This window comes from Patagioenas fasciata, chromosome 21, assembly GCF_037038585.1.
Source record: "Patagioenas fasciata isolate bPatFas1 chromosome 21, bPatFas1.hap1, whole genome shotgun sequence".
Lineage (NCBI taxonomy): Eukaryota > Metazoa > Chordata > Aves > Columbiformes > Columbidae > Patagioenas > Patagioenas fasciata.
This window is the reverse complement of record NC_092540.1, coordinates 7,359,804-7,373,340: the sequence shown is the minus strand read 5'-3', so window position 1 is coordinate 7,373,340 and position 13,537 is coordinate 7,359,804. Positions and strand designations below refer to the sequence as shown.

The 13,537-nt window shown below is 49.6% G+C and overlaps 1 protein-coding gene across 1 annotated transcript; it reads right to left on the bottom strand.

Annotated features, from left to right (window-relative positions):
- Window positions 1-527: 527 nt before the first annotated feature.
- On the bottom strand, window positions 528-11,667 carry LOC139829567 (ral guanine nucleotide dissociation stimulator-like 1). The gene is made up of 15 exons (XM_071817735.1): window positions 11,477-11,667; window positions 9,922-10,386; window positions 9,178-9,288; window positions 8,041-8,249; window positions 7,508-7,585; window positions 6,890-7,074; window positions 5,804-5,928; window positions 4,938-5,153; window positions 4,603-4,706; window positions 4,368-4,452; window positions 3,900-3,986; window positions 3,557-3,589; window positions 2,464-2,556; window positions 1,907-2,045; window positions 528-1,418 (listed from the first exon to the last, which is right to left on the bottom strand). The coding sequence occupies exons 1-13, from the start codon at window positions 11,510-11,512 to the stop codon at window positions 2,539-2,541; spliced, it is 1,752 nt and encodes a 583-aa protein (XP_071673836.1). The 5' UTR covers window positions 11,513-11,667; the 3' UTR covers window positions 528-1,418; window positions 1,907-2,045; window positions 2,464-2,538.
- Between the last annotated feature and the right edge of the window lie 1,870 nt (window positions 11,668-13,537).

Below are 13,537 nucleotides of genomic sequence, written 5' to 3'. Positions count from 1 at the left end.
AGCTGCTCCATGAGTTATTGTGTTCTCCTGTGAGCGTGGGGTTTGTCCTCTGCTGTGGAGCACGAGAGCGAAGCCCCCGGAGCCCCGGCTGGTGCAGACCCCGCAGCGAGGGTGACAGACCCGGAGCCAGGAGCAGTTTCCCCAGGGTGAGGAGCAAGTGGAGCTGCTCACACCAAGGTCACAGGCAGGGTTGGTGCACGTCACCGGTTCTAAGGCTGTCACCAGAACCTGACAACCTGACAACAGTGTGCTGTCTCCCCGGGCAGTTGAAGTACAACCAGAACGCAAGAGGCAGCTTAAATTCGGGGTCGTCTTTTTGCCAGGAGCAACAAATGCCGTGATGGAGACAATGGGGAAAAGGTGGAAACTCTCAGACCGCGGTGCAGTCTCAGAGAGGAAAAGAGATGAACGAGACACTGATGAGCGGGAAGAGTTGACGTATTTATCATAGAAACATTAAAGGTTATAGAGAGATGGAATGTTACACGAAGATCAAATATTTAAATACATTCGCTCCAGACACAAAATAGTGTTAAAAAGTTCATCTATTTATTATAGATACATTAAATATTATACAAAGCTCAAACATGATCTAAAGATCAAACATTAAAATCTACTAACTCCAGACAAGAATTGGTGGGAAAACGTTTGCATATTTATTATATAAGTATTAAATATTAAATAAAGATTAAATAGAATACTGCTCTAGAAATGCAGCAGGAAATCACAGCCTCTGCTCTCCTGAGCAACCGCTCGGAGAGGTGAGACCTTGTTCTCAGCAGCCATCGAATCCGCAGCAAGAGCTGCCCCAGCTGCTGTTTGCAGACATCCATTAATCCACAGTCTCCCCTGCTAAACACTTTCTGCGATGTCCTGCAAAGATTCTGGGCCTTGGAGCTGGGTTTGCTGGGGAAGGGGCACCTTGTGTCACAGCTCACACACCCCAGTGCTGAGCTGGACACACAACAGCCGGCGCTGGCAGAAGAGCAGGGGCAGCAAAGCCGGCACTTGCTCAGAGTGCTTCCCTTGGCATTGTTGATCAAATACAAGCTTCAATTTCAAAGCCAGAAACCTTGAGAGATGCTCTTTGCAAACCTCTCATTCATCCCCTGCTCCACATGTTTTGATTTGTAACATCGGTCACGTTCCCTGTCAAGGAGGTCTGATCGGGGAATAGGTGTTTCCGAAACTAAAAGCACCATTCAAGTCACCTGGGGTGAAAACACCACCCACAGTAACAGCGCTTTGCTGTTCCCACCGCTCACCAGGATGCTCCTGTAGATGTTGCCGCTTCTGTCCTCTTCTACGCTGGTGCGGATGACGCAGCTCTCTCCGCTCTGCTGGTTGTAGACTGGCAGGACTGGCGGCACTTCTTTTGATGGAACGGGAGTCACGGGGCCGGGGCACTTCTTGGAGCACTTGTCATCAGATGGCAGCAAGGGGGGAGACGAGATCAAACACATTCATTACCATTGAATTTCAAAGATCCAAAAGCTAAAGATGACACTCTTCAGCACAACAGCCTTAACAAGGGCTTCGGCAACCCAGTTAAGGCAGCTTAGGTCAAGAGAGCAGAGTCTGCAGGACAAAGCTCCCTGGGAACGGAACCCAGCCCAGACCAGGCTTGGTCTGGGCAGTTCCTGGCAGGTCAAACCACAGGGCTGGTGAGCTCTGACCTCACCTGCTTCTCACTTGCTCAGCTGCTCTGCCTGCCCCAGAATTAGGCTGGGCTGATGTACATGAGCCCTCCCCCCAAAATCGCCTTTCCCAGAGCTCAGGTCCCTCCATTCCACTGCCAGCAACGCTCCAGTCAAGATCCACAGGCTTGGGCAAGCGCCTGGGGCCGCCGGCAGCGTCAGCAGCCTCGCACAGGCTGTTTGTGCTGAACACAGGGCCCGGGCCCTACCTTGTGCTGAGGCTCCTCAGCAGTGTCGGTGGGAGGGACGATGGTGACGGTGCTGTCCCCAGAGCTCCCACCTGGAGCAGGTTTGGGCTGCGCGTTGACGGGGGTGCTGAGAGCGCTCACCCCCAAGCCCAGGAACGGCCTAGGGGAGAAAAGAAAGCACAACAGAGCTGGGCTGAGCACAGCTGTCACTTGCTTCAACAATCTGACCTGCTGTTGTGTTTTCCTATCTCGAGTGGCCTATTGTTTGTGTGTGTATAGCAAATTAGACTCTATCCTTATTTGCTCTGTTTTGCTGCTGCAAATTTGAATTGAATTTATAATCCAGCACTAAAATCGTTCCTTTGTTTGACACCTTAGAGTTATTTCTGAAGTCTTTAGTCGATAACCCTCATGGCTACTTACACCAATAGAAAGAGACAACAGCAATACGTATTTCTAGCTGGCGGTGTCTCCTCGCAGCACTGCAGTGCTCTGGATCCCCAGCCAGGTTTGTCAGCTGGTGTTTGATTTATTCCAGTTCATATTCACACACCAAACCCCCTCCCCGTTGTACTCACAGGCTGAATCTCTTCACCACGCTCTTCTGAGCTCTGCCCGCTGCGGTGCTCTGGTCAGGAGCTGCTCCTTCGATTTCACGTGACAGACGGAAACTGCAGAACAGGCAATACCGTTAGTTAAATATCTCAAAGTGGCCATATCTGAGAAGCCCTGGGTCACTCCCACGTCCCAGAGGGTTCATCCCCACGAGGAGGAGCGCAGCTCTGTGCGTGTGTATTTCCACTCTCCGGGAGCAGCTCCTGGCAGCGCAGAGCTCAAGGCTGAGAGAACCTGAACCTGCCTGCGGGGGAAGAAAAGCTGCTTCGCCAGCTGGGCTGAGACCCTACCTCTCCTCATCACTTCAATGCCGCTGCCTCCTAAACCACTGCACGAATTTCTCATCTCCTGTCACGCAATAGCTGTTACATGAGGACTGCAACAGCTTAATTTGTGCGATTACTTCAAACTCCTAAGAAAACAAATAATAAAATAGGAATTCTAATTAGAAAAATCAAGCCAGTCTCGTTAATACACTAAACACACGCAGCAACAGATCCAGGACAAACTGCCCTCGGACAGAGGAAACCCCGGCACCTTCGCTCCTACTGATCTCTGACCAACAAGGCTCAGGCTGGAAGGCAACGCTCAGCCTTGATTTCTCGGTCCCAGGTACCCGCTTCGCTCTCTGCACCTTTGACCCACAACTATTTACTGCAGCACAAGGAAGATGGTCACAGACTGCATCTTGTGGCCAGCAAAGGTCTCACGCCAGCAGGTCTGATGCGCTCCCAGCACACAGAACACGCTCGTGTAACGTGTTCCCGTGAACACCAAACGGGGGGAACGTGCCCCAGACGTAACTCCCGCGGCAGCGAGTGCCCTGCGGCTCCTCTTCCCCTGCTGCCCGCATCTAAAAGGAATTTCTCTTCCCGCGCCGCCCCGCACAGCCCGGCAGAGGTTCACAGCGTGCCGGGGACTGTTCCTTCCTCACCCTCTGAGTAACGTGAGCGGCTGTTGGATACGCCCAGCAAAGACAACAGGCCTCGCCAAGAGAACGCTCTAGCAGAGAGCGTCAGGCACTAACGATCACAGAACAGTCACCGTTCCACTTACCCTTCGCCGCTTCTCAAAATTGATCAGGCCGCCCTGTTGGAAGGACAGAGAAGGGATCGGAGGAGAAGAGCACAGGCTCGGCTGGAGTTAATCACAAACAGGATGAACAGGATGAAGTAGCGACACCAAGAGACAGGCCAGAGCTGCCCTGACCAAAGGCCTCTACAAAGACCCGTTTCCAGCTCTAGGATAAGCCACAGCACTCGTGTACCTGAGTCTATTTGTTAAATACATTCCTCTCTTTTTAAGAACTGCACTAGCACCCAGTGGAAGATGCAGGAGCAGACACAGTGTCTGCAAGGGAGGGAGGAGATTTAGGATTCCAAAAATTGCCCCAAATTACCTCGAGATAGTCCTGAAGGGCTGTGTCCAGCATGACGAGGTCAGTGAGGAAGGCACCCAGGTAAGGTACCGTGCCTTGTGTGACTCCCTGCAAACGGTCAGAGCAATGGTGGATTAATTGACTGAGAAGTCATAATTATACTAATTAGAATACTCCTGTGGAAGCAAACAAAACACAACTAGTCTGCTTCACCAAACAGCGCTCTTGTAAATGATGCTTTCACGACATCATCCTTGGTATCTCAGCCAGCGGTTCATGTCTGCGCAGAGCGGTATATAAGCCAAAGTGCTCATTCGTAACTCCTCTGCGTCAAATCTCGCTGTGCGGCACCTCTCGCCCCGGCAGAAAAGCCGGGATTTACAGACCCGTCTTCCCCAAAGCACCGCATACGGGAGCTCATTGGTCAGGAACAGGGCTGAGCTCGGCTTTGGGTGAGATCACAACCTGGCAACTCAAGCTCATTCCCACCTTCAGCAGCAGCTCCCTGCTCGTCGCAAAGTTGTCACAGTCGGAGAAGATTTCGCAAAGCTCTTCGAACATCAGCATTGTGTCCCTGTACAGGAAAAGATTCAATGATTTAAGTTGTTTGTAAGCACTCTGAATCAGATCAGGGGACAATTTTTTTCTCAAGAATCGTTAACAGTTGGGCACAGAAAAGATAAAAGCACCAAAACACATCCAGTGACACACTGCACAGCCTTACTTTGGAACGCAGGCCCAGGTCTTCTTCAGGCGATAAACCGAGGTGGACTGCAAGGCGGAAACGACGGCCTTCAGAGACGAAAAGTTGTTCAGGATCCTACATTGCTGTGAAAGGAGCGGTTAGAAACACAGGAGCGTTAAACGTCAGCATCACCAATAGTCAGTGCTCTTCTGTCTGCCCCGTGTCCTGCTTGCTGCACATTCTCCCTGCTAAGCGGGCAGCTCTACAAATACTGAGCATCAAAAATATCACTCCCCGCTACAACCCCCCTGTCCCCTCCCAGCTCCACGGCACCCGCACAAGGAACGTTAAACAGTCGCGAATAAACGCTTTACACGTCCGATACGGATCCACTTCTCCAAGATCTTCGCTCTTGGCTGTGTCTTTAATTCTTTGCTCTCCAGGATGGTGCTGAGCACGCAGTTGGTGACGGCGTTGAACTGCGAGATGGTGGCTCTGATGCTCTGTGCCAGCTGTTTGTTCTCTTTCTTGTCCCTTCGGGACCAGATGCAGCCCAGGCAGTGGTGGGGCACAACGTTCTGGAAGAGTGTCTAGAGGGAAACAGAGGTGTCCAACTCAGCCTGGAGCGCTACTGCCCACAGCAAGAAATGCACGGTTACAGTACAAACTGCAGCTGAATCCAGTATGGTATTAAAAGGGAAATATTGGTTTTCTCTCCAGTTTAAAATATACACTTTGGTATAACTCTTTAGGCCTGACGCCCTAAAAGAACTGTCAGCTAAACTGTCCTGGAAAAATAAAAGACACCTTTCTATCACTTACATTACCAGGGGGAAAGATTTCTATATCATGATACTTTTGAAAGAGATTGATACAAATAAGCCAAATCGGAGCACTACAGTTACAAAGTACTTCTACATCTTCAGGTGAGGTAGCCTAAGATACAGTCAAAATACGCTATTTCTGAGGGGTCAAATGCTAAACTTTGCAAAAGAGGCCACACAGTCTACATCCACACTGTATAACAAAAAGACAAACACCTTCAGAAGAACTGAAGGAAAAGCCCAATCAATGAAGCAAGTCTGGATAACCAAGCAGAGCTGCGCTCTGTGTCCCAGCAACAGAGCGGTTCTGGAACAACAGACTTACACCGATATAAGTTAAAAAACAAACAAACAAACAATGAGAAGCCCAGAACTCTTTCCCCGAGCATTTCAAGTAATACCTATGATCTACATACCGCATCCATGTATGTCAGCTGTTCTGCCACCAGGTCTTCTTGGGACAGCGAGAATTCTTCTGGGCCGCTGATCTCCAGTTCCTCTTCCTCGTCCGGGGTGCAGGGAGAAAGGCTGTGGAACGCGTCTGGCCAGCGGGGAAAACACGAGTCAGTGAATTGATACAGAAAACAAGTAATCAAAGCAGGTATTTGGAAAATCACTACATAGAAGAACAGAACATGCAAAGGGACCTGCCTGGGGTAACGGCCTCACCGTGCTGCATATTTTAGGGAGATAGAGAAGGTCCAGAAGATTAAATGGGCAAAGAGAAGGTAGAAGAAAAAGAAATAGGGAGAACTGAGCTGTTCAGGGTCTCTTAGCTGAGAAGTGCCTTAACCCATTCACTAACCATTCTTTGGAAAGAACAAACCCACCAACCCCCCCACAACAACTCCTTATTAACACTGCAGAACTTTGATAATCTGCTTGTCAGCATCTATGCATTCTATACTCTGAAAAACAGCTGAACTGCAAAGAGACAAGACTGCAATTATACTCCCAAAATATTACGCTGAGAATGCTCTTATGTCCACGTTTCAAGGGAAGAGGAGGAGAAGGGAGAGAGACCAGTTGGAAAGTTAAAACGTGCTTTGCTAGTACTACTGATGAGGAGAGAAAGTAATGCAAAATATACGAAACCAATCGTGGCTCCAGCAGCTTCAGGACAGGCCCCCGGACGCCCTGGGCTGGACTCGGCACTAAACCAGAGCTGGATTCAGGGCTGCAGGGCTGTACAGAATTGATCAGCAGCCTTGGCTGCCGCAGCACTAAGTCTAAACCTGGGCCTTTTCTGCACACCAGTCCTACCGTTATGCGCTCCAGAGCCAACGGGGTCTGAAAAACACGCAGGTAACGTGAGAAAAATGCATGTAGTAGAACTCAGTCTGCCTACTAAGGCTGGAAGTTGATTCCAGTACTCATTCACATACCACGTGAGCTCTTACGACTTTTCGGCTCACGGCACAGGAAGCTTTGTGCTCTGGATAAGGGGATGTGTCAGGCTTGACGCTGGGAGAACACACAGACAGCAGAGAAAGGTACTTTACCATCATTCTCCCATTCTTCTTTCTGGAACTGCTCCAGGAGGTTCTGCGCCCTCTTCTCCGGGTCAGAGCCGGGCATGTTCTTCTTCAGATAACTCAGCACCTTCTGCAGACACACGTACTCGGGCGGCTCTCGGAAATCGTCGGCACATTGGTCGAGCCAGGCTTGTAAAATCGATGCCATCGCACTGTGAGCAAATTCAGAGAGAACACATGGGTTGTATGCAGCAGGTATTGATGCAATCGCATGGATCTGTACCTAATATAACAACAGGAACACTGAGACATTCATCCCCCACGTGAGGGCAGTATGGACACTTCTGTGAGCACAGAATTTAATTTGTTCTTTTTAGGCAAGAAATATTATTAAGATAATACTTCATAGGAAACTAAAGGCTGCTTCTTCAATTACACCTTGAGAAACCAGCGCAGTCATTCATATTTTCTCTGCGTTGTATTATTGGATGTGTTATGAGACAGCTGATACTTGGCCTTTACACAAGCTCCTTGAAGCAAACAGGGCTGTGAATTGTCAAATGAAACAACAGCTCTGCTGCCCACGTCCCGCTCCAGCACCGAACCCTGACTGGGGCTCGCTGGGCGCTGCAAAACCAAACTTACGTCCTGAGCACTGTGCTGGATCCGGGGGAATTCTGGGTTCCATGTTCTTCAGAGCCCGAGATCTCCAGGTTTCTGTATCTGAAAAAATGAGATGGCTGTTTAGAGGAACCTCTACTGAGCAACCCAAACAGCGTAATCCATATACAATTGGCATAAACATATAGATATTGGCATATTCATATACAATTGGCATGAAGACAAGGGCTTCATGCTGGACAATTCCACCGTGGCTGGGGAAGCTGCGGCAGAGATGAAGGGTTTGCACATATCCCCCGTGCACTGGTCTTTTTTTAAGGGACAAGCTGTATTGGTTTTCTTGTGTCGGTCCCAGTTTGGTTCCTTAGCGGTCAGACCACGCACGCTTTCCCCACCTGGCGCTTAAGCTTTAATGAGATTTGGGATGTGGGCAACGTGCATTTACACATGGTGTGTTTACGCTGAAATCCTGAATTTTGCAGGATTCTTTTCTGTCAACATCCCCCTGTCGTGTATAATAAATGACGGCTCAGTTTCCATTCTGTCCCGGCTCTCACCTGTCCAGGAGCAGTTCCAGGACTGTGCTGGTGGAAGCAAAGGCCCTGTACGTGGAGAGGAAGATGCTGATGTATGTGAAGTCATTATCGGCAAAGGCCGTCGGAAGCGTCTCCACCAGCTTTTCCAAAGTTCCAGCTTTCAGGGCCCTGCTGTTGCACGTCTCGTCCGGGCTGACAGTGTGTCCTGCAGGGAACTGGTCCCCTTCAGCCTACAAAGTGGAAACAAAGACAAAGCACAAAACTCAGACAGAAGCCAGAGCCCCGACAGAGCTTGCACAACGAAACACAGATTCCATTCCACCTTTTCACAGGAATAGTCCATCTCTAGTTACTAAACAATTTTGTCGGTTTGGGCTCTCCAAACACCAAATGCTGTATCAAATACTGGAGGACAATCAAGACATTTCTTATTGAAACAGCCAAGTGTTTCCAGTGCTTAAGCTGTAATCTCCTGGTTGCCTTTGAAACTGACCATTCTCTCATAACAGGGCCAACCATTCAAAAACCCCGGATGCTTTCTTAGCATCCAGAAGTTTAAGAAAGGTTTGTCAGACTTCTTGCAGCATGAAAGATCTAAGTTCCTTCACTTACTCCAACCTCTACAAGAAAATACTAAGCAAGGTTTCAAGCTTCTCAGTACTTAAAGGAATTGGTAATAAAGCCCAACTCACTCAAAATGAACAAAAACAGTTGTATTCCTTTCAACACGGGTTCTATGAAATTTTCAGTTAGAGCTGCATTTCTCTCAGACACATCCACTACCAGCCAACGCTTTTCAGCTGAAAAGCCTCCAAATCACTCTACAAATGCAGCATCACTAAGAACTCTTCCCATCAGCTGGAAAATGTACAGGAGGTCAAAAATACTTTCTGCTGTTTCTCCCGGTAAAAACAGGAGGCAGAGATGGGAAATCTGCCACTCAAAGTCTCTATACTACCAACCTGGACACTACACCAAAGCAAGTTCTTATATTATTGCCTTGGATCCTGAAGAAAATGTAGAAACATCGCAACATAACATGAAAGTTCTACCCACCTCCTGACCCTCTGGCTCAAACTGCCACAGCTGCACCGATTGCAATGAAGTGAGGACACTTTGATCAGCTGGGGGCTTGGCGACCATGCCAGCTTTACTTACCCCGAGCCATCTTGCTCCTTCGCTGTCAGTCTGCTGGATCTGCGCTCTTCTCAGGCTGTCGCAGTCAACAGCTCCTTCTTGTGCGTCTTCAGCTCCATCCTCAGTTGTGCTCTGCCAGGAAAAGGGCCAAGAGAAACAAGTCAGAGAGAAAGGAACATGGTCCCTGCACAAGCGCAGGCTGCAGACACCAGCATGCCAGCACCAGGATCTCACAACACCTCAACAACGCTCACTTCAGTTGCCACTTTTTAGCTGCCTTCAGTTACCTGGGCCTTTTTGGGCTTTTAACTGAAAGCAGAGAGGAGCTGAGTGCACAACTTACTGCACAAGTCAATGAAAGAGGTAAGAATTAAACCAGAGAGTCCAGATCTCCTGAACCCCACCACTAACAGCCGCTGTATTAACATGCTGATACATGTTGAGGAGCAAAGCACTAGAGAATTGAAAACAGATGTAACAATTAACTTCAGAAATACATATACTGGTCCCCCTGCAACCACATAATGCTTTTTCTGCATACATACCACTTGAATAATTAAAGTTTCAGGGCTTTACTGACTACCATAGCCTTAAGCACAGCAACAACTCAATTAGAAAGGATTTGAGTGCAGTGCAACCAAATCCTGGTTTGGGGAAGCTGGGGTTTGGGGTTTTTTTGGGGGTTGCTTTTCTGGTTTTTTTTACCTCTTTTAAATCTAAAATATCCCTAAGTCATACAGAACTGTCTGTGCACCAGTGACTTGCCTCTTGAACGCTCTGTGGAACCTCCACGTCTTCCCCAGGTTGGTTCCTCACATTTTCTTCCAGGCTCTGTGGAGTCTCCACGTCTTCTTCAGTTGGCTCGCTTGGAGTCTCCTCTGTGCACTCTGCAGTCTCTGTGTCTTCCTCTGTTGCCTTGCTTAGACCGTTCTCAACGCGCTCTGGAGTCTCTGCGTCTTTGTCTGATACCTTGCTTGTAGTCTCCACATCTTCCTCTCTTGTCTCGCTTAGAGTCTGCTCAATGCGCTCTGGAGTCTCCTCAACGCGCTCTGGAGGCTCCTCAGTACACTCTGGGCTCTCCACTTCTTCCTTGGTTGGCTTGGTCAGAGTCTCCTCAAGGCTGTGCAGAGACTCCACATCTTCCTCGTCTCTCTTCTGCCTGGGTGTCCTCCTCCTTGGTCTTCTCCAGCATCTCCAAAGAGACAGGTTCCGAAAGGGGAAGTTCCGAGCCTGTTAGAAAACAACGGAAAAACAGTTTTGAATTGCAGATAGCAACACATTTACTTTTAACGTCCTTGCAAAAGTACCGGGACAAGATCACATGAACCCTGAAATTCAGACACTATTACAATGCAAAAAATAGATAGGATCATAGAAACATTTTGGTTGGAAGAGACCATCGAGTGCAACCGTCAACCCACCCCTGGCACTGCCCCATGTCCCTCAGGACCTCATCTATGTCCCTTTTAAACCCCTCCAGGGATGGTGACCCCACCGCTGCCATGGGCAGCCTGTTCCAATGTCTAATAACCCTTTCACAGAATCACAGAATCCCAGAATGTCAGGGGTTGGAAGGGACCTGGAAAGCTCATCCAGGAGCAGGAACACCCAGCTGAGGTTCCACAGGAAGGTGTCCAGGCGGGTTTGAATGTCTGCAGAGAAGGAGACTCCACAACCCCCATGGGCAGCCTGGGCCAGGCTCTGACACCCTCACCATGAAGAAGTTTCTTGTCAAATTTAAGAGGAACCTTTTGTGTCTCAGTTTGTACCCGTCACCCCTTGTCCTGTCACTGGTTGTCACTGAGAAGAGCCTGGCTCCATCCTCCTGACACTCACCCTTTACATATTTATAAACATTAATGAGGTCACCCCTCAGTCTCCTCTTCTCCAGCTCCAGAGCCCCAGCTCCCTCAGCCTTTCCTCACACGGGAGATGCTCCACTCCCTCCAGCATCTTGGTGGCTGCGCTGGACTCTCTCCAGCAGTTCCCTGTCCTTCTGGAACTGAGGGGCCACAACTGGACACAATATTCCAGGGGTGGTCTCCCCAGGGCAGAGCAGAGGGGCAGGAGAACCTCTCTGACCTACTGACCACCCCCTTCTAACCCACCCCGGGTACCATTGGCCTTCCTGGCCACAAGGGCCCAGTGCTGGCTCATGGTTTTCCTTCCTCAGTGTGATATATCACACTATATTTCAAATTTAATCTCTTTTTTTTAGCCATGCCTTTTAAGAAATGAGAAAGCATTACACAAATCCCTTTTATGAAGTGAAACTGCAAAAAGAACTATTACATTTTTTAGCACTAAAGGGACAATTTACCTGGGGAGGGCGGGCGGCGGGGCCCGGCTCGCTCATACCCGTCCGCAGCAGGGCCCGCAGCCGATCCCGCACATGGCGCTGTGTCCGCGTCCGCAGGCAGGGCTGCTGCCGGCTCCGCCAGCCCCGCACTCCCGCTCTCTCTCGCACCGACCGCTCGCCCCCACGCCAACGGCGGCGACGGCTCCGCCGGCACCACGGCGACCGGACGCGGCCTCGCGGCGGCACGCGCCGCCCGCAGCCGGCCAATCGCAGCTCGCCGCCGCTCCGCGCGCGCCCCCTTGCCCCGCCCTCAGCCCGCCCGCAGTCCGAGCCCTTGCTCAGCCGGACAAGGCGCCGGGAGCGGGACAGACGGACCGAGCCGGGAGCGTGGGCATCAGACTGTGCGTGGAACACAACGTGTGCTGCGGCAGAGCCCGGGGCGAGCGCTCCCGGAGCTGCTTCACGCACACGCACCACGCGCTGGGATTTTACTCCTGGCCCTTTAAAGATTCCTAGCACAATTGCTTACATACAGTTCTGAACTAGATATTCATTCTGTGGCTTAAAGTGTTAGTTCGTTAGTAGGCTCTTATTATGTAGTTGGTTAACCCTTTAAAATGTTATTTCCCTCTATCAATATAACTTCATAAACAAGTTTCCTAACTTTTTACATAGAACTTCACCACCTTTTCCTTTTCCAGGTTCAGAGCCCATGCCCCATTTGGTTATATCTGTAAACATTAAACATCTTCTCAGCACGAACCACAGCTGCATTTCTCACAGTTCCCCTTTTTGCTTTTTATCCCATTGATTCGTGCTTTGACTTCAAAGTTAGCCAGCACCTGCCTAAAATCATTAATTTATACCCCGTTCCTTTTGCTGCCATTTCAGGATCGATAGGCATGGCTGAGATTTGCATGCCTTGGACTGCTGAATGTAGTAACTGAATAAAGCACGGGATCATGCATGGCACAAACAGTAAACGCAGAAATGCACATACTATCACGAACCCTATTTTCTTCCACCAGGCTACAGTTTCGAGACCAATATCCATTAGGTGGACCTGGCCACCAAGTGGGAGGAATAGAGGTACTTGACGAATTTGCCCTCAACGCTAACTGACAAGGGGTTCGTCCAACGTATTCAGTCATTTGAGACCCCCCACATATCCAGCACGAGGTGACATTTAATTCTCGGGCTGTCTTTTCCATAAGATCTATAAACAGGTTTTTCCCTGCTGTCGGTAATTGTAATCCTTTGTCTTTTTGCCTTATTTCCTCATACCAATCACTGCTGTTCTGTACCAATTGCTGTTGCTCTTGCTTTCCTTTTAATTCCTGAGTGGCACTCTTAACTAACTCCTCCTTCTACTGATCTTGCACTCCCCCTCCATCTGAATAGCCCCACTCACCACCTTGTGTAAAACAGATCCTCTGTTCTCCCCTAGGGCAGGAGGCAGAGCCTACAGCGAGTCCACCTTTCTCTAGGTTAGTTGCTACCCATAATTCCTGCCCTTGGATTTCACACTTCTCCAATTTTTTTCTATCATAACATCCAGAATTAATAGGAGCGTGATAATGTAGAACATATTGGGTTAGTCTCCCTATTCTCACACGCTCGTAGCACTTGGTACAGGGATTGGCCAGGCTAAGTTGGGAACAATAAGTCACCACTGCCAGCAAGGGGATCAGGTCCAGGGTTCTGCACCCTCTGCCTCTCTGGCCGACCAGGCTGCAGCCGCAGCCGAGTTCGTCATCTTCTCGGCAGCAAGGGCCGTGTCCCCGCCTTTCCTGTTTTTACCGTTAGCGTGGCGACTTTTTATCGTTTCCCAACTCTTGGCCTTCACTTCCCAGGAACAACAGGAGCAACACGGAATGTGGTTTCTCTGTCTGCACTCTGTTCTCCTCATCACTGGTGGGCTCTAAATTCCCATTCACCCCTTCAGTAAATACCTCCCACCATTCTCCGCTATTCTTTTTCTATTCTTCCAGCGGCAACTGGAATCCTCAACCGAGCCCCGGTTTCCTTATCTTCTGTTCTTAGACATTTCTTACACAATCCTGTCGGTAAGTTCCCTTTGTG